Consider the following 18680-nt stretch of genomic DNA (forward strand, 5'->3'; position numbering starts at 1 on the left):
TTTACCAAGAGAAGATTTTTAGCAGTGTTCAGGCATAGCACCCTTCCTCCTTAAGTATCTAATGTGTCTGCCTGTTCTGTTCTGCAGAGAAATGGTCAATGCATGGTTTGCTGAGAGAGTTCACACCATCCCTGTGTGCAAGGAAGGTATCAGAGGCCATACCGAATCTTGCTCTTGTCCCTTGCAGCAGAGTCCTCGTGCAGATAACAGTGCCCCTGGAACACCAACCAGGAAAATCTCTGCCTCTGAATTTGACCGACCTCTTAGACCCATTGTTGTCAAGGATTCTGAGGGAACTGTGAGCTTCCTCTCTGACTCAGAAAAGAAGGAACAGATGCCTCTAACTCCTCCAAGGTTTGATCATGATGAAGGGGACCAGTGCTCAAGACTCCTGGAATTAGTGAAGGATATTTCTAGTCATTTGGATGTCACAGCCTTATGTCACAAAATTTTCTTGCATATCCATGGACTCATTTCCGCTGACCGCTATTCCCTGTTCCTTGTCTGTGAAGACAGCTCCAACGACAAGTTTCTTATCAGCCGTCTCTTTGATGTTGCTGAAGGTTCAACACTGGAAGAAGCTTCAAATAACTGTATCCGCTTAGAATGGAACAAAGGCATTGTGGGACATGTGGCAGCTTTTGGTGAGCCCTTGAACATCAAAGATGCCTATGAGGTAAACAGGGGACCATGAGAGCAGGACAGGTGCAGGGGAGGGTACTATGGCTGGGGCATTGGACAGCAGTAGTGAATAGTGGGGATATTCGAAACTGAGATGTAATAATTTGCATACTTATTTAAAACTGGAATGTATGCCAAGAATTTTCCCATCTTTTAATTGCTAGAGTTTCTTCTCTGGTGGTTCAGTTGAGAATATGAGCATTAAGGAACTCTCATCTTCTTTTTCTCTTTAGTGATAATTTAATATAGCTCATCTCATGGTTATATTCGCCCATCTTTTTATCTGATCACTATGCATATCCCCATCTATGTTATCCCCACACAAACCTCTTAGGGCTTTACTGAGATTCTAAAACAATAGGTGCAAAAACAAAGAAACAAGCTCATAGTCTCTTTTCATTCATTCATTCAATTAATCATATTCATTCAAAGTCCCATTGATACCAAAGTCTGGTTTTCTTTCCTTCTATTCTTTCTTTCATTTATTAAACAGATAAACTTACAGATGTCTTCAGAAAAATAGAAATTTTTGCTCTAAAATTTTTCAATGGAAAGATTTGATATTTCTTCTATTTTTGCTAACCTAGGCACAAGCCTTTAATTAAGGGCTTAACGATTACACTGTAAGATTCTTCAAATTTCCCATTTAAAATAATCCTTTTTATTAATAGAATTATAGCTTTAAAACAAAGCATCTTAACTGCATGGTACTTTATATGTTTATGAGGTATCTTACAGGATCTTGATACAACAATTGTTATAGCTTTCTACTATGTGGTACACTATAAAGATCCAGTGGTAATTCTCACTCAATGCATTTAATTCAGAGAGTCATAGTTGTTTTATTTACCTTTGTGTTCCTGGTGCCTTAGAGTGCCTGGCACATAGGGCTTAGTAAGTATTGGTTGAATAAAAATAATAGTAGATGCAATAGATAAATAGAATAGCGGGCAGGTCGTAACAGATGCCAAGAACAATGTGGTAGGGTTCAGAGAAGCAGGTTAGGACATCTAGTGGGAAAGACGGAGGAAGATTTCTTTGAGGGGGCAATGTCTGTTATAAATCCTGGAAAATACATAAGATTTGAATAAATTGAGATGTGTGCATGGTGACATCCAGAGGTTAAGAGAAGTTAGAAGAGATAGGCAAGTAGGACCATGAAAGTATGTGGATAAGAATCTGGACATGGGGGAGGTGTGGGAGCACAGCCAGGAAATTACTGAGGTCTTGAATGCCAGGCTGAAGAATATGTATTGGCTTAGAAACAGGAAGAGTAACTGAAGATATTTTGAAAGGGGAACCAGTATGATTTAAACTGTGCTTTGGAAAGGTGAATTTTACAGTAGTCATAAAATGAATTAGAGGGGAAAATACTAGAAGTTGGGAGGATAGAAGATTATCTTAATAGTCTAAGTATGAGGAACTAAGGACCTGAATAAGAACCCTGGCCTTGAAGATCAAAAGGAGGAAATGGATTTCAGACGAAAAATTATTAGGTTAATGCAAAAGTAACCGCCATTACTTTTAATCACAAAAACCATGATTACTTTTGCACCAACCTAATATTATCTGCTGAACTTGACAGCTAATAGGAGATGCAAGTGAGGGGAAAAGAGGAGTTGAAGATGATCCAGGTTTTGAAGTTAGGTAAATGAATATGGTACTAGTGAGTAAAATCGAGGGCAGGGATTTGGGGTATCATAGTTCTTTTAGATTAAGTCCTGATTTGGGGTGTGATAGTTCATCTAGGTTAAGTCCTGAAATATTTTTTCAGAATCCATTCTATATAAGCAATGTGTTCAATTTTGATTCTCTTGGAAAAATTTACTGGTCTTCATTGAGTATCTCTATGACCTCTTTGAGCTCTGTAGTAACATCACACTGTAGCAGATTCCAAGAGGAGTATTAAGGACACAGCTGAAGGATTGCTGCCAAATTTGCAGAATTCCCTTCCTGTCTTAACTGACAGCTGGGTATCCACTTTTCAATGGCACTATGGTCCCAACAGTACAGTAGGATCATAAATATTCTCCTGCTTTGTTGAGAAAGCCTTCATTTATCTTCATAGTCCTAAGTGTCTCCAGCCCTGAGAATTTTTCACTTGTATGCGTTTTATTTAATCTGCCTACTATCTTCAAAGTTTTGACAATGTGTTTTCTGTTTTGCATTTGATAATGATTTAATTATCGTAGTACTGTTTAAAACAGCTAGTGTCCTTAATTTGCACTGCTTCCAGGGTAATGCCTCTTAGCCTGTGTGTTTCTCATGTTGCTACTTCACATTTGGTACCCTTGATCTGTATTTATAGTAGCCTTGCCGGAGTTATTTCATGTCCCAAGAATTTCATTAGAACTTGTAGGGGGTTGATTTTTGATCTAATTTACATTGTGATCTAATTTACATTGTGATCTAATTTATATTGGGATTAGCAGTGGAAGTCAGTTGGCTAATGGATAATTCATTACTAAGCACCATCCAAAATTTGAATAATAAAAATACTTTTTGAAAGTAGTCAGGATATAAAAATAGATTCTAATGTTTTCTGAGTCCTAGATCTTTAAACATGCATCTGTAAAAATGACACTGTATGGCAGTATTTCTTTTTTTCTTTTTTTTTTTTTTTTTTTGAGACGGAGTTTCACTCATGTTACCCAGGCTGGAGTGCAATGGCGCGATCTCGGCTCACTGCAACCTCTGCCTCCTGGGTTCAGGCAATTCTCCTGCCTCAGCCTCCTGAGTAGCTGGGATTACAGGCATGTACCACCATGCCCAGCTAATTTTTTGTATGTTTAGTAGAGACGGGGTTTCACCATGTTGACCAGGATGGTCTCGATCTCTTGACCGGCAGTATTTCTTAAGCTTATTTGACCATACAGCACTTTAAAGGTTATAATGTCACTGTGGGAAACTATGAGAGGTGGCTGTGAAATAGAGTAATACTCAGATTGATGCTGAGAAATTTTTTAAAAGTCTCACAAAATTAATTATAAAAAATGACCTATATTTAGTTCCTTTTAAAACTTTGTAACAGAAGATGATATAAAGTTATATAAATTCAAAAAATTATATTGTTTTATTACTGATAAGATAGTCATATATTTAAAATACAAGACAAGATCCACTACTCAGACCAGTGATTCTCATGTAGATCATAAATACCAATGAAAAAATTAGTTGGTAAATGCTACCTGTACATTGATGTTCAGTCATGCATGGTCTCATGCATCAGCCCATCATCATGCAACCACCTTGAATGTGCCCCACCATGTATGTATGTATTTTAAGCCAGAGTCTCACTGTGTTGCCCAGATTGGAGTCCTGGATTAGGCGATCCACTCACTTCAACTGCATGAGAAGAGGGGCATGGTCCTGAGTAGGTGGGACCACAGATGTATGCCACTGCACCCGGCTTGGCACAGCATTTATGAGTAACAAGAATATATTAACACATTTATTAATAAGATATTAACACTTATACTAAGAAAGTATTAATAGTAAGATATATAATCGGAACTACTATATAAAGTGCTTGGTATTTTCCTTTTATATGAAAACTATCACATCTAGTACCTACACAGGATTGCCTTGAACCCCATTTCATGTCCTAAAGAAGTCTTAAATCTTTCCATGATTCCTATGCCTTAAGAATTTACATTGTCAAAACATCTCTCCTTCTCCCAAGTCAATCAGAATGCAAAACTCAGACTCACCTCCTATTTCTACTCCAGGACAGACACTCCATGTGAACCATGATTTCTAGAAAGAAAACTTGGAGGGTCCTAGGAAATGGTCAAATTGCCACTTATGTGGCCTTGACCATGTAGCTATTATTCTTCCCTTCCCCATTTCACCTTTCCCTTTCATTTTTCTTTTTCTCCAGAGAAACAAATTTTCACTTTCTCTCACCGTGCAGGTCTCACTTTCTACTTCAACTAAGTATCAAGACATTTTTTTTAAAGAAATACGAACTGTTTCAAGTGAATTTCAGATGAATAAAATTATTTCCAAATGACTTTTATAAGAAAAAGAAAACTCCTAGCTATTGTTATAACTAAGGCAAATTTACTAATTGTGGTGTAATTGTGCCCCTAGGAACACAGTTTGGGAACTGCTGTATCTATGTTTGTTCAATGTTCTAATCACTTTCAGGCATTATCTTAAAAATTTCACTCTATGGAAGAAAACCAGCCTTATAATTTGTCAAGCCTTCTGTGTTGTTTCCTTTAATTTCTCTGTTCTTTTTATTTTGATATAGTTTTAAACTCGCAGAAAAGTTGTAAGACCAGTATAAGAAATTGCTGCACACGCTTCACCCAGATTCTCCAGTTGTTTTTTGCCCCGTTTGCTTTATCATTTTCTCTCTTTTTCTCTATAATGCACATAAGTAATATATGCATATTTTTTGAATGATTTAATAAACTAAAGATATGCTTTTACTAAATAGTTCAGTGTACATTTTCTAATAAGAATATTCTCTTACCTAGCCATAATAAAATTATAAAAATCAGGAAATTTCATATTGATACAATACTGTTATCTAATCTGATACAAGACTATTATTTAATAGTTCGTAGTCAACATTTTATCAGTTGTCCCATTAATAAGCTTTAGAGTTATTTCCCCTCAATCCAAAATCTAATTCAGATTCCATATTGCACATAGTTGTAATGTCTTTTTATTCTCTTTTCAATCTGAAACAGTTTCTCAGCATTCCTTTATCTTTTTAAATTTAGACATTTTTGAAGGGAACAGGCCTGTTATTTTGTAGAATGTCCTTCACAAATAGATTCAAGCTAAGCCCTTTTAGCTGGAATACCATAGACGTTAATGTTGACATCTTAACTAAACAACAACTAATTAATTATCCAATTCTTTGACGCTAGCTGAGTGTCCTGCAACTCAATTCAGTTCTGATTCTTAACTTCATGGAGTTAGCACAGATCCTACATGTTAAGGGCTCAGTCCCACAAGACTGCCCCAACTTCAGACATCAGCCACAATTGGGATCCCTAGACTACCACACTTCTTCCAGGCTGACTACCTATTCAAGTGTTCCAGTGATAGCCCCACTTGGGTTCAGTAATTAGATAGAATGACTCATGGAACTCAAGAAAGCACTACACTTACAATTACAGTTTTATATAGAAGGTTACAACTCAGGAGCAGCCAAATGGAAGAGATGCATAGGGCAAGGTATGGTAGGTGAGGGTGGGGGCAGAGCTTATATGCCTTCTCTAGAATCCCACCATCCCAGCACATCAATATGTTCATCACCCTGGAAACTCCCCCAGACTTCATTGTTCTGAACTTTTTATTGAGGTTTCATTATGGAAGTGCGATTGATTATATTAATGGCCATTGGTGAGCGGATTAAATCTCCAGCCTGTCTCCCCTCTCCAGAGGTTGGGGGTGGGACTGGAAGTTCTAAACCTCTAGTCACAAGGTTGCATTTTCTGATTCCCAGTCCCAATCCTGAAGCTTTCTAGGGCTCACCTCATTAGCCTGAATTTGAGTATGGTTGAAAATGGCTTGTTGCAAATGTCAAAATACACTAGTATCACTCAAGAAATCCCATGGGCTGTAGATACGTTGTGTTGCCTCTGAGACCTCTGTTCTGTTCCATTGGTCTATATCTCTGTTTTGGTACCAGTACCATGCTGTTTTGATTACTGTAGACTTGTAGTATATTTTGAAGTCCGGTAGTGTGATGCCTCCCGCTTTGTTCTTTTTGCTTAGAATTGACTTGGCTATTTAGGGGGTCTATGTCAGAAACTGGGGACAAAGACCAGAAACATGTTTAATTATGAGGCATATTTATGTGATGTAAGTATTGATGATGTTAAATTTCTTAACTTTTTAAAAGTGATATCCACCTGGTTTCTCCAATATAAAGGTACAGTTTTTCCCATTGTAATTAATAAGTACATATGGGATTAATAGTTAATTAATAATTAATCATATGGGCAGATACTTAGTGTAAATACTCTGTTCCTCAATAACCTCCTGACCAGTTTTAGCATCCACTGATTCTTCCAACTCCATCATACCGCTTATATTTGTTAGCTGAAATTCTAATATAAGGGAGAGTTTTGCCTTCTCATTCATTCATTCATTCATTCACATTATTATGGACTCATGGATTAATATTTTTTTTAGTGAATTATGATCTCTTATTATCTTTATGCTGATGTTCAAACTATAAGAAATTTACTGACTCCTATGTCTTTTTGTTATGTCCTCATTACTTTTGGGGCATTTTTTCACTTACTGCCTAATCAGAATGTTTGAGACCTATCTTACACTTTCCCTGCCCTAGACCTAGAATCATTCTTTTTTCCCAAGGAGACTTGGTTTCTTTTAGTGGGGTGAATGGTACTAAGAAACCAAGATCAAGACACTAGATGTGCTCATTGCTGCTGGTATATTAGCAGACAGAGGTAGGAAAATAACATATAAATATACATACACGTTTATATTTTATTTATTTCTACATCTATCTACTTATTATATTAAAAACAAATAATTCATACAGATACTTCCAATTTCATCCAACAACTAAAGATGCATTATTTTTCTTGTTTTCTCTGTTGGTGTTTAATTCTCCAGAAATGAAGAACTAGGCTTCTTTATTCCATATATATATATTTTGCCTATATTCTTGAAGGATATTTTCACTGGATAGATAAACTACTATCAGTTGATAGTAGTTTTCTTTCAATACTTTAAAAAAGTGTTTTCTCATTTTTTTCTTGTCTTTATTTTTCTCAGGAGAGGTCAGCCATCCTTTTTATCATTTTCAACTTACATGTTTCATCTGACATATCATTTTCACACCATGTGTGTAAGTTTAAGGTTTTCTTCAATTTGGGAAATTTTTCTTTATAAATCTTTAAGTATTTTTCAGCTCCATTATCTTTGGGACTCCAAATATATGTGTGTGTGTGTGTGTGTGTGTGTGTGTGTGTGTACACACTTGATAGTGTACTAAAAGACGCTGAGACTTTGTTAATGTTTTGTGGGTTTTGTTTCTTGTTTTTTGTTTTTTGCCTTTCAGTCCTTCTGAATGGATACTTTATCTTCAGGGTCACTGACTCTTCAGCTGTTTCCCGTGGGCAGTTAAATGCATTAATGAACTTGGTGTTTTACACACTATACTTTTCAGTTCTAGAATTTTCATTTGACTATTTTAATAGTTTTTTCTTTTATGCAGAGATTCTCATTTCTGCAAAGAAGTTATCACTATATTTTTCTTTAAATTCCTATATTAATATTTAGTAGCTGCTTTAAAGTCCTTATCTGTGAAGTCCAACATGCAAATCATCTTGGGGTCATTTTTTATTGATTACTTTTTCTCTTCACTATGGGTTGCATTTTCCTGTTTCTTTATATATGTGGTAGTTTTGTATTTTCTGCTGCTCATTGACTGTTTCACTGTATTTGGATTATATCCTCTTCCTTTAAAAAGGGATGAGATTTGTTCTGGCAGGCAGTAAAATTACTGGCAGATTCTTTTGATCCTATCAGGCTTGCTATTGTTATTTGATAGAGTGGATTTATTCTAGTTTTGAATTTAGTCTTAAGAACTACCCCCAACTAAATGGTATAGTACTTATTCCTAAGGATTGGTCTTTCCCTGTTTCAGTGCCTGAGCTGCTGAATAAATTCTCTACTCTGGCTGGGCTGGGACACTATTGTCTCTAAACACTTCACTAATTGGTGTCACTTTCAGTTTTTAACCTTTGGTAATTTTTGCTAGTCCTTTAGATTTTTTGCTTTATACACGCCCAAAGTGACTAGAAACTCAGTCTCCTTGCCACCACTTCCTTACCATCTTCCTTCCAGCCCCCCAGCACAGCCCCTGTGCTTTACAAATTCCAACCACTTCAGAAGTTTGGAGCTCCATTCAGTTCTGTTTCAAAGTGTTGCTCTCTTTGAGTAGCACCTGCCTTTTCTAAAGCAGGAAAATGCCCTCAGGCAGAAGCCAGATTGTTGAATGGCAATGACTTACCTGTCTTTCTCCTTGATCTGCTCATGGCAGATCAGTCTTATAGTTGTCTTCAGCAGGAAGAAATACTGGTACCCGATACTTTGTTATGGCAAGTGGACATCCAAGTTTTGAGTTCTTTCATACTGTCACGTTCTCATAAACAAACAGTTAAAGGAATAATCACAATGATTGTAGTTTCCCATTTTTTTCTTTGGTGTTTACTGGACCTAGTGGGATTAGAACTCCTTTATGTATATTGTCTTTGCACTGAGTACATTATTAAAGGAAAACTCTTTGAGATGTCAGGAGTTTGGAAATTCACTTCAAATGAAATTTGAAGGATATATTTATTCCTACCCACTTCACCGGAGAGTGAAATCCACAATTGCCGTCGATTTCAAACTAACAGTAGACACAAAAAAGATGTAAAAGTCCTACTAATTTTCATCTGTCAGACTTTACTGCTTTGATTAGGTAATTGGGTTAAGTCCTCTTTTTTATAAATTGTCTAATAATTCCAATATTTATTAACAAAGTAACACTGGGCATGTATTTTTATTCATATTTTACTTACTGTTTTTTAAATAATTCACTATATATCAAATTTTCACTTCTTTAATTCATCAATATCATTATCTTGTCTGTTTTCTTTAGACAATATCTGAAGATAAAAATTTTATTAGGAAGATTCAGCTAAGGTTTTCTCTGCCACTCAATTCATACAACTTTGAAAATGTTTGCAGAAAAAAACAAAACTGCAGTAGTGTTTGTAATATAAAGTATTGTTTGAAAGGGGTTTATAACATCGGGAAAAATCCACACGGAGACAATGGATAACTCAGCAAGGCTAGTTTATTTCCTGCAGAAAGGTTGTAACTACCCTGCAGTCTTGCCATGAGAGCACACCCAAACAAGGAGACATTTGTAACTTTCATAACCTGAGGCAGTCGTCTTACTACAGTGTCCAGTTTCCACTGGCTGGAATGGGACCTCACATTCTATGCTTGACCTGATTGGTGGAAAAAACTTGGAAATTTCCTGAATAGGTAAGGTGAAAGAGATGAGGAGGAAGACAAGGAAAAAGAGGAAGCTAGTCAGGAGAAGGTCAGGAAGGTTTTCCTTTGTTTTTTTTTTTTGGGACGGAGTTTCGCTCTTGTTACCCAGGCTGGAGTGCAATGGTGCGATCTCGGCTCACCGCAACCTCCGCCTCCTGGGTTCAGGCAATTCTCCTGCCTCAGCCTCCTGAGTAGCTGGGATTACAGGCACGCGCCACCATGCCCAGCTGATTTTTTGTATTTTTTGTAGAGACGGGGTTTCACTGTGTTGACCAGGATGGTCTCGATCTCTTGACCTTGTGATCCACCCGCCTCGGCCTCCCAAAGTGCTGGGATTACAGGCTTGAGCCACTGCACCCGGCCCAGGAAGGTTTTCAAATAAGGTATGGCATACACAAGGGTTTGGAGCTTGCCCAGCCCTGTTCAGATATGCCAGAGTAAGTCAAGGTAGCTGATTTAAGAAGTAGCTGATTTAGAGAATATATATACATTGGTATATGTTTTTGCTGATAGTGGATAATGGCCATAGATTGTAACTCCTTATAATGTAGTCTCAGATATAACTTTGAAGAAGAACTTTCCCGTCACTCACAAATATTTATGCTGATTTTTCACCATTTTATAACTTTTCTTTTGAAATTATCTGAAATTATCTGTAAGCTAAGTTTGGCCTTCTCAGGTTTCTCCTGAGAGAAAATTTGGCCTCATTTCTGACCCCAATTGATGGAATCTAGTGTAATCACTTACTTCATTCACGGCTTGACTGTGACGAATTTATTTTTATTTTTTAAAAAGAAATGACCTTCAAAGCTCATCAAAGGATGAGCTTTTCCAGTGTGGATATTCCATATTCTCTGAAGGGAATTCCAACTGCGGAGTTTTCGGAGCAGTGATGCTATTATTAGGTCTAGCATGTAACTCCCCAAGGCTATTGCTTTGAAGGGAACAGCACTCATTCAGATGTTTATGTTCTGGAATGCTTGTTTCCATTCCACTCTTACCTCATGTAGTTGTAGCTGTTGATTTTCTCTACTTTCGTTTTCCCTTTACTGACAAGATTTGCTTAAAACTATATGGTAAGGTAAAAATGATCACATTTGATAACTGTGGTATTATTTGTGAATGAATTTCTTCATTGATTTAACACATGCTTTTGATTGAGTTCCTGTCCTAGGAATATAGTAATGAACCAAAAAAAAAAAAAAAAAAAAAAAAAAAAAAACAAAAAAAAAAAACCCTCATAGAGTTTACAGCATAATTTTAGATTTTCCCAATCTAAAGTTTAATAGAAATTTAAACTATACCTTTGTTCTTTAATTCATACTTAGAAATTTTATGCCTCAGAAGTTCTTTATGATTGTTGGATGTGTATAGTATGCCCTGTAAAAGGGGAAATTCAAAAGATTAAAGGATTGTTTACAATCTGACTCAATCAGATTGTGTGTGTGTATATATATATATATATATGTATGTATGTATAATTTAAATTCTTAGGAATACTTGAGATAGAAGTACAAAATGCTGAGAAACTGTAAAAGAGCCCTTGCAAGGGAAGTAAAGTCATTTAGTGAAAAGGTTGTTCTGGAGGAACAATAGAATCAGGCTGTGAGATTGTATTACAGAGGTGGAGAGATGCCACTTTTTCCTGAATTTAAGTACAGCTTTCTAAAGTGGTTAATATTTTGAATTTTCTTTATTTCTGAACATTTGTTTGAGTCTATTTTTTTCTCATAAACACTAGCTGCTTTAAAAAAACTCAGTGACTTAGATTTATCTTTGACAAATATGATATGTATACTTACATGATGCCTTTCACAACGATAAAATTATTACTCTGAGTAACAAGATAAGTCCAAGGTTAGATTTCTCTAATCTAATAAATCAGAAAAATCGAATCAATCTTTGAACAGGTCAGTCATTAAATTGAATTTCTTTTTCCATGCTAGGATCCTCGGTTCAATGCAGAAGTTGACCAAATTACAGGCTACAAGACACAAAGCATTCTTTGTATGCCAATTAAGAATCATAGGGAAGAGGTAAGCCAATTTTCCATTTCATAAAAGGTCATTGGAAATAATTTTCTTTTTGAAAATCTTTTATATTTACTTTGCATGTATATGAAATAATGCTTTAGTGACAAATTATCTATAAAGTTCTTAAATGTTCTGCTTGATTTTTTTAGTTAGGTTTTAGTTATAGGACCTAATTCTGATAATCACTATGGCCATTGACTTGGAAATAAATTTTCTGCACGTCATATTCTACCTCCCCTCTTCCTGAAGGCCTTATTCTATCTTAAGATAGGTAATTATGGTTGTGATTAGAATCAATTTATTGCATATTATGTTTTAGGCTTATAAGTAATAATCATAAATGCTCATCCAACTACAATGGTCATTAACTGATTTCATTCAGACTGAGGTTTTGAAAAAAATGGAAATCATAGCTAACTCTAATTATGTAAATTTCAATTTGAAATTTTAACAGGCAGATGAAAATATGTTAGTTTATATTACCTCTATCTAGAAGATTTGGATTCTGTTAGCTCTGAGTTCCCTCTTCATTTTACACTTATTTGGAAAAAAGAGTTAATAAATTATCAGTTAAACTGAATATTTCAATTTAGTATTCTCAATCCTGACTGTGTATTACAACCAACTGGGGAAGTCTAAAAGATTACCAATTGTATTAATCGGAGTTCTCCACAGAAACAGAATCAATAGGATGTATGTAGGTATATGAGGGGATTTATTTATGGTAATTAGCTCATGTAATTATGGAGACCAAGAGGTCCCACAATCTGCCGTCTTCAAGCTGGAGAACCAGGAAAGCCTGTGGTGTAATTCGGTCTGAGGCTGAAGGCCTGAGAAACTGGAAGGTTTGCTGGTGTGGGTCCTGGAGTCCAAGGATCTGAGTATTTGAAGTTCTGTTGTCTCAGAAGAGGGAGAGGATGGCTGTCCCTGCTTCTGAAGAGAGAGCAAAATATGCTCTGTCTCTGACTTTTTGTCCTGTCTGGGCCCTCAATGGATTGGATGATGCCCACTTACGTTGGTGAAGGAGAATCTTTTTCACTCAGTCTACTGATTCAAATGCTAATCTCTTCTGGGAACACCCTCACAGACACACGCAGAAATAATGTTTTACCAGCTATCAGGTATAATATTTAAAAATTCTGATGCCAAGGTTTCACCTTAAATCAGAATCTCAGAGATTGGGACCCAGGTATCTGCATTTGTTAAAGCTCCCAAATGACTGCAATGTGTGGCCAAGGTTGGAACCACTGCTAATCATATTAGAAGTACTTGGTGCTTCTACTTGATTTATATTCAAATTCTCACATTTATTTTCCCTCCATCTTGTCTGTCACCAAACTCCATTGATATTTTTCATTATTAGAATGTTTCTGATCTTAATATTTTTTTCTTTTTATTTGTGCTACCTGCATGCACCATGATTCAGATTTTGAAGTAATGCCTGAACTTGTTCTTGTAAGGTGTTTCTATCCTTGAAGTCAATTTCCCTTTAATCCATTTTACATATCATTGCCCTGGGAATTTGCCTAAAACACAGCTTTCTAAATCAGGGCTTCTAAAACTGTGTTGTGCATAGGAATCACCTGGGGATTTTGTTAAACTGCAGATTCTGAATTCAGTAGGTCTGGGTAGAACCTGAGATTCTTTTCTAGCAAGTACCAAGTTGATGATGACCTGAGTCTGCTAATCCCAATTTAATTTACATGGTCCTAAGTCAGTTACTTCTCAGTAGTCATTCTCAGTGCCTTAAAGTTGCGACATGGCTTCTTAAAAAGGGGGAGTTCCAGCAATAGTAACTAAAAATGCCTGCAGCAATGACATGAGATTAATTAATAAGTTTAATTTACTAAGTATGTGAATGAGTAAATGAAAAGGCCATACCTGGGCTGATTATCATAGTGTTATTAATATAGTTGTTAGGTATATCAAATTAAAAAAAAAATTTGTCCCATGCATTATTTGGGACATCATTAAACTAAGAAATTATTTATTGTTTATCCGAACTCAAATTCAACTCACATTTTATCTGGCAGGCCTGGTTATAAACCATAGACTATGATTCTGTGCACTTAAGACAACGTTCAATGCACTTAGGAAGACAATGTTCAGCTTTTAGTTTATTAAGTATACTTTAAAATCGTGGCCCCCCAAAACAAGTTTGTACTGGCAAAGGGATTCAGCCTGAATCATGCCCTGATTAAGCTTCTCTTTCTATATAGCATGAACAATTTCTCCAACAGTCAGGATTGGGGAAACTGATGAAAATGCAACAGAGTCGCTAGGAAGAAGTGAGTAGGATGGCCCCTTCTATCAGAAAGTATCCTCAGGATATACATTATTCCGTATTATGACTGCCCTTCAGGATTATTTAAATTAAATAAAAAATGCCATAGCTATATTGAGATATAATTTACATAGTGATATGGTTTGGCTGTGTCCCCACCCAAAATCTCACCTCGAATTATAATCTCCATGATCCCCACATATCAAGGTGGGGACCAAGTGGAGGTAATTGGATCATGTGGGCGGTTTCCCCCATGCTGTTCCTGATAGTGAGTGAGTCTCACGAGATCTGATGGTTTTATAAGCATCTGGCATTTCGCCTACTTATATTCACTCCATCCTCCCACCATGTGAAGGTGTTTACTTCTCCCTTACCTTCTGCCATGATTATAAGTTTCCTGGGGGCCTCCCCAGAAATGAGAAACTGTGTCAATTAAACCTCTTTCCTTTATAAATTACCCAGTCTCAGGTATTTCTTCATAGCAGTGTGAGAACAGACTAGTACGTATACAATATAATTTACCCAGCTTAAGTGTACAATTTGATGAATTTTGAGAAATGTGTATTTGATCATGTAACCACCACTGCAATCAACGTGGAGAACAGTCGCCTCAAATATTCCTGTGCACCCCTTGCAGTTGATCTTGTCTTCCTCCTCCCTTAACCCCAAATCCTGACGAACATTGATCTGCTTTTTGTCACTATTGTTTTGCTTTTTCTATAATATCGTTTAAATGGAATCATACAGTATGTGGTCTTTTGTATCTACCTTCTTTCACTTAGCCTAATAAGTGTGTGATTCAGCCCTACTCTTGGATGTAAAGGTAGTTTGTACCTTTTTATTGCTGAGTGACTTATTCTGTGGTCTGGATACACCACAATTTGTTTATGCATTCATCAGTTGGTAAACATTTGAGTTACTTCCAGTTTGTGTCTATTATGGAAAAAAAGCTGTTGTCAGTGTTTACATACAGATCTTTGTGTGGACTTATGCTTTTACATCTTTTGGGTAAACACATAGGAGGGTAATTCCTAAGTCATGTGGTAGGCATTTGTTGAATTTTATGAGAAACTTCCAAACTCTTCCAAAGTACCTGTACCATATTTCATTCTTAACGGCAGTGTGTGAGAGTTCCCCTTACATCACATCTTTGGCAACACATAGCGTATCAGTCATTTTAATTCTAGGCATTCTACTAGGAGGCAGTTTAAATTTCATTACATGAATATATAACCCCACTCTTAGCCAAGGACCCACTGCCTGCTTATAGATCTGATTGAACTGGGTTTGGCCACAGATTCCCCAAATAGCCCAAAGCTCTGCTTTAGACTTCTGCTAGGTTCCTGAGCTTTCTTGTGTCTCTCTCTGTGCTCCCACATCCTCTCCTGCTGGTGTCTGTTTTACTTTGTGGTGACTTGATATGAGGCTTGGACTCTTATACCAAGCATTTCATGAGATTAAAAAACCTTTAGTAGCTTCACTGGGGTACTAAGTACAGGTTGAGTATCTCTAATTTGAAAATCCAAAATGCTCCAAAATGTGACACTTTTTGAGTGCCAACATGAGCCACAAAATAAATGCTCATTGAATCACTTTGGATTTTTCTGTTAGGGATGCTCAACTGATAATAATGCAAATATTCCAAAATCCAAAAATAATCTAAAACTTGAAACACTTCTAAGTTCTGAGTATTTTGGATAAGAGATGTTCAATCTATAGCTTTATTCAAGAGAGGGCTTCCAGAACACAGCTTTTTAAACATTTTGTTGACCCTCCCCATTCTCCTTCCTTCCCATCTTTCTCCCTTTCCTCCCAGGTCCACACTGCCAAGTTCAAAATTATTTCTTCTAAGAATTAACGTTTTCAGAGAAAAGAATGAAGAGAGACAGAATATCAAGTGTGGCTGTTATTAGTATAAAAAGTACTTTGGCTGGCCAAGAAACAAACCAAGGCCACAAACAAGATGTAATATTTGACTCCAGAATTATCTTTAAATTTATATCTGTATAAAGAAACTCACAGTAGTGTTTGCTTTTGTATGTACACATAACTACCCTCTCTCTCATGAAAATTTTAAACCAAAATCGAAAGTTGCATGAAGGCTTTTGGGACTAATTAAGAGTGCTTGCTCTGGGCTTGAATCCCATCTTTACCACTTGCCTGCTGACAAGCTGGAATGGAACTGGTTAATCCCTTTGATTTTCTTCAGTTTCCTTATCTGCAAAATGAGAGCAATAAAACGATCTGTCTTAAACGGTTATTGGGAAGATTAAATGCATTCATGTGAGTGAAGGGTTTGACATAGCTCCTGGTGTAACCAGGGAGGGTTCTCAGCTCCCAGTTCTAAAGAGGTTCTTAGTCTCTCTAACACAGAAAAATGGGGAAAGGGGCCCCAGAGGCACAGTGAGTTTGCTGTTCAAGGACCCAAAGAGTTTTGCAGAAAAGCAATTTATTAGACAGAGACCAAGAGAAAGACAGTTCCTATGCAGTCATGGGAGGGGACCCAGAGAAGGAATCCGTATAGGTAGGAGCAGCTGGAGTTTTAACCCTTGAGTTATTCCCTCCCCATTCATGTTCTCCTCCAATGAGAGGAGTTCTTTTAAACTTCATCTGGAGTGATTGATCTTTGACTCTGATACCGGATTGGGCTTGGTCCACAACCCTGAGTTACAGAGCCCCCCTCCTCCCAGAGCTTTCAGTGGGTTTTTTTGGACAAAGGAGCCTCATCTGGCTTTGTCTACCTAGCCCACCCAGGGAAACCCGGACAAAGAACTTTACATTTGAAAACCTCTGGTTGCCAGGTAGAGGCCTGGAGCCAGGATACTCATGCCTTTGAAACCACGCCCTCGTGGACCCAGGAAGAGAAGTCCCTCACTAGCACATTAGAAGTGCATCAGCTACTATTCTTTAAAAGAAAATATAGAACTAATAGAGCTTTTAAGAGAGTCAAGGAATAGGAATTGTATGAAGAGGTCATGAGCCACATAATAATCAGCTAACTGGGACCAAAGCCAGTACTCAGGTAACTGGGATAGCCAACACATCCCCTAACATAGTCTATTGATTACCCTCTAACAAACTTTAAATGTAAGAGAAATGTGTTTTTCTCTATTTTCCCTCATAAATGAGGCAGAATGAATTTGGTGTTTTCTCTTTTTCTAAGTCCAGCCTTAGTAATGAGTAAGCCAATACCCATTCCGACTAATTACCCAGGAACCTAAAGAGAATTGTGATTATTGAATCATTAATTATTGATTGTTTACAAAATATCCTAATACATTTTAGTGACATGGGTTTTTAAAGACATAGGTACCAACTCTGGAAAGCTGTTTGAATGGAGCAGTTGACAATTGAATACTAAAGTCTGAATTATAACATAAGCCAGAAAGCACAGGAAGATTTTTAAGATTCACTGAAATATCTAAGCTCTTTATTTGCCTCTTATTCTTGTAAAGTATTTCAACTAATTAAAAATGTTTGGGAGTTCCTTTCATTAATGTTATAAGTGTTACAGATACAGCAGTGCTTTTTTTAGAAGTAAGAACCATAGATATAAAAACAAAACAAAACAAAAAAAAAAGAACCATAGATATTACTAAACATGTGTGATGGTAATTTTTGAAAAAAATCATAGAAGTTAAGTTTTTGCAATCTTCCCCTCTCCCTACTCCCTTCAAGAGAAGGGAGTTAATGGGAACCTGGAAAAAGAAACTTGGGAAGCGTTAGAAAGCTAAAATAATTTATTTTGAAAAGGTCAAAGAGCTACTGGCTGGAGAAAATGAATAAAGACAGAAAGAAAAGAATGATCAAGGGATAGAAGAGAGCCAGTCCAGGATATATATATATATATATATATATATATATGAAGGAGTAGTTTGAGGAGTATGGGATAGGGCTTTGGAAATAACTGCCTTGTATGTAGGAGACAGTGAACATGTGTGATATTTATTGAGCAAATCTTATGAAAACTGTGCTAATGATCTGGCAAGTATTAGTTCATTTAATCTTCATGACAACCATAAGAGGTAGCCCATTATCTTATTCCTACCTAACAAAAAAGGAAGCTGAGAATTCACACATTTAGAGAACTTGCTCAAAGTCACATAACTAAAAACTGACAAAGCCAAGACAAAGCCAAGATTTGAAACCAGGCATTCTGAGTATAGAGGTCATAATAGAGAAAAGAACATTTCTTAAAAGCCTGCCATGGAAGCCTGCACTCTACTTCCCTCCTGATTGTTGTTTGCTTGAGACTCTGCACTAAGCACTTAAATTATTGTTGATCTTGTTGGAGTGGAAGGTACACTGATGTGTTTAAGGTGGCTGTGTGCAGCAGAAGCAGGACTTGGGGTGGCAACAAGGAGATCTGACTGTATTCCTGCTGTCCTTCAATGTTAATGTTTAAACTGCTCTGCAGACAGACTTTTTAAAATGAAAAATGAAACGACAGAGAGCAAGAGATATATCATAGTCACATCCTCTATATGGCCTTCAGAGGAATCTGTAAGGAAATCTTTACCAGGGATAAGGGAGTTACAGGAGCATGTTTCATACTAATCGGAGTCAAACTGCTCCAGAGAAGAACCATGACTACAAATGAGACATAATGAATAAAAAATAAAAATTATAGGTATGCAGAT

The 18680-nt window shown here is 36.7% G+C and overlaps 1 protein-coding gene across 7 annotated transcripts in view; it reads left to right on the forward strand.

Moving 5' to 3' along the window:
- The window catches only part of PDE5A (phosphodiesterase 5A), a 128471-nt gene that overhangs the window by 19844 nt on the left and 89947 nt on the right, over window positions 1-18680 (forward strand). For all 7 annotated transcript variants that reach the window (XM_032292431.1, XM_032292429.1, XM_032292430.1 and 4 more), the window contains exons 2-3: window positions 88-676; window positions 11670-11759. In XM_032292431.1, coding sequence (XP_032148322.1) covers window positions 88-676; window positions 11670-11759 — 679 coding nt within the window. The remainder of the gene's footprint in view (window positions 1-87; window positions 677-11669; window positions 11760-18680) is intronic.

This window comes from Sapajus apella, unplaced genomic scaffold, assembly GCF_009761245.1.
Source record: "Sapajus apella isolate SASKATOON/1434 unplaced genomic scaffold, GSC_monkey_1.0 scaffold27, whole genome shotgun sequence".
Lineage (NCBI taxonomy): Eukaryota > Metazoa > Chordata > Mammalia > Primates > Cebidae > Sapajus > Sapajus apella.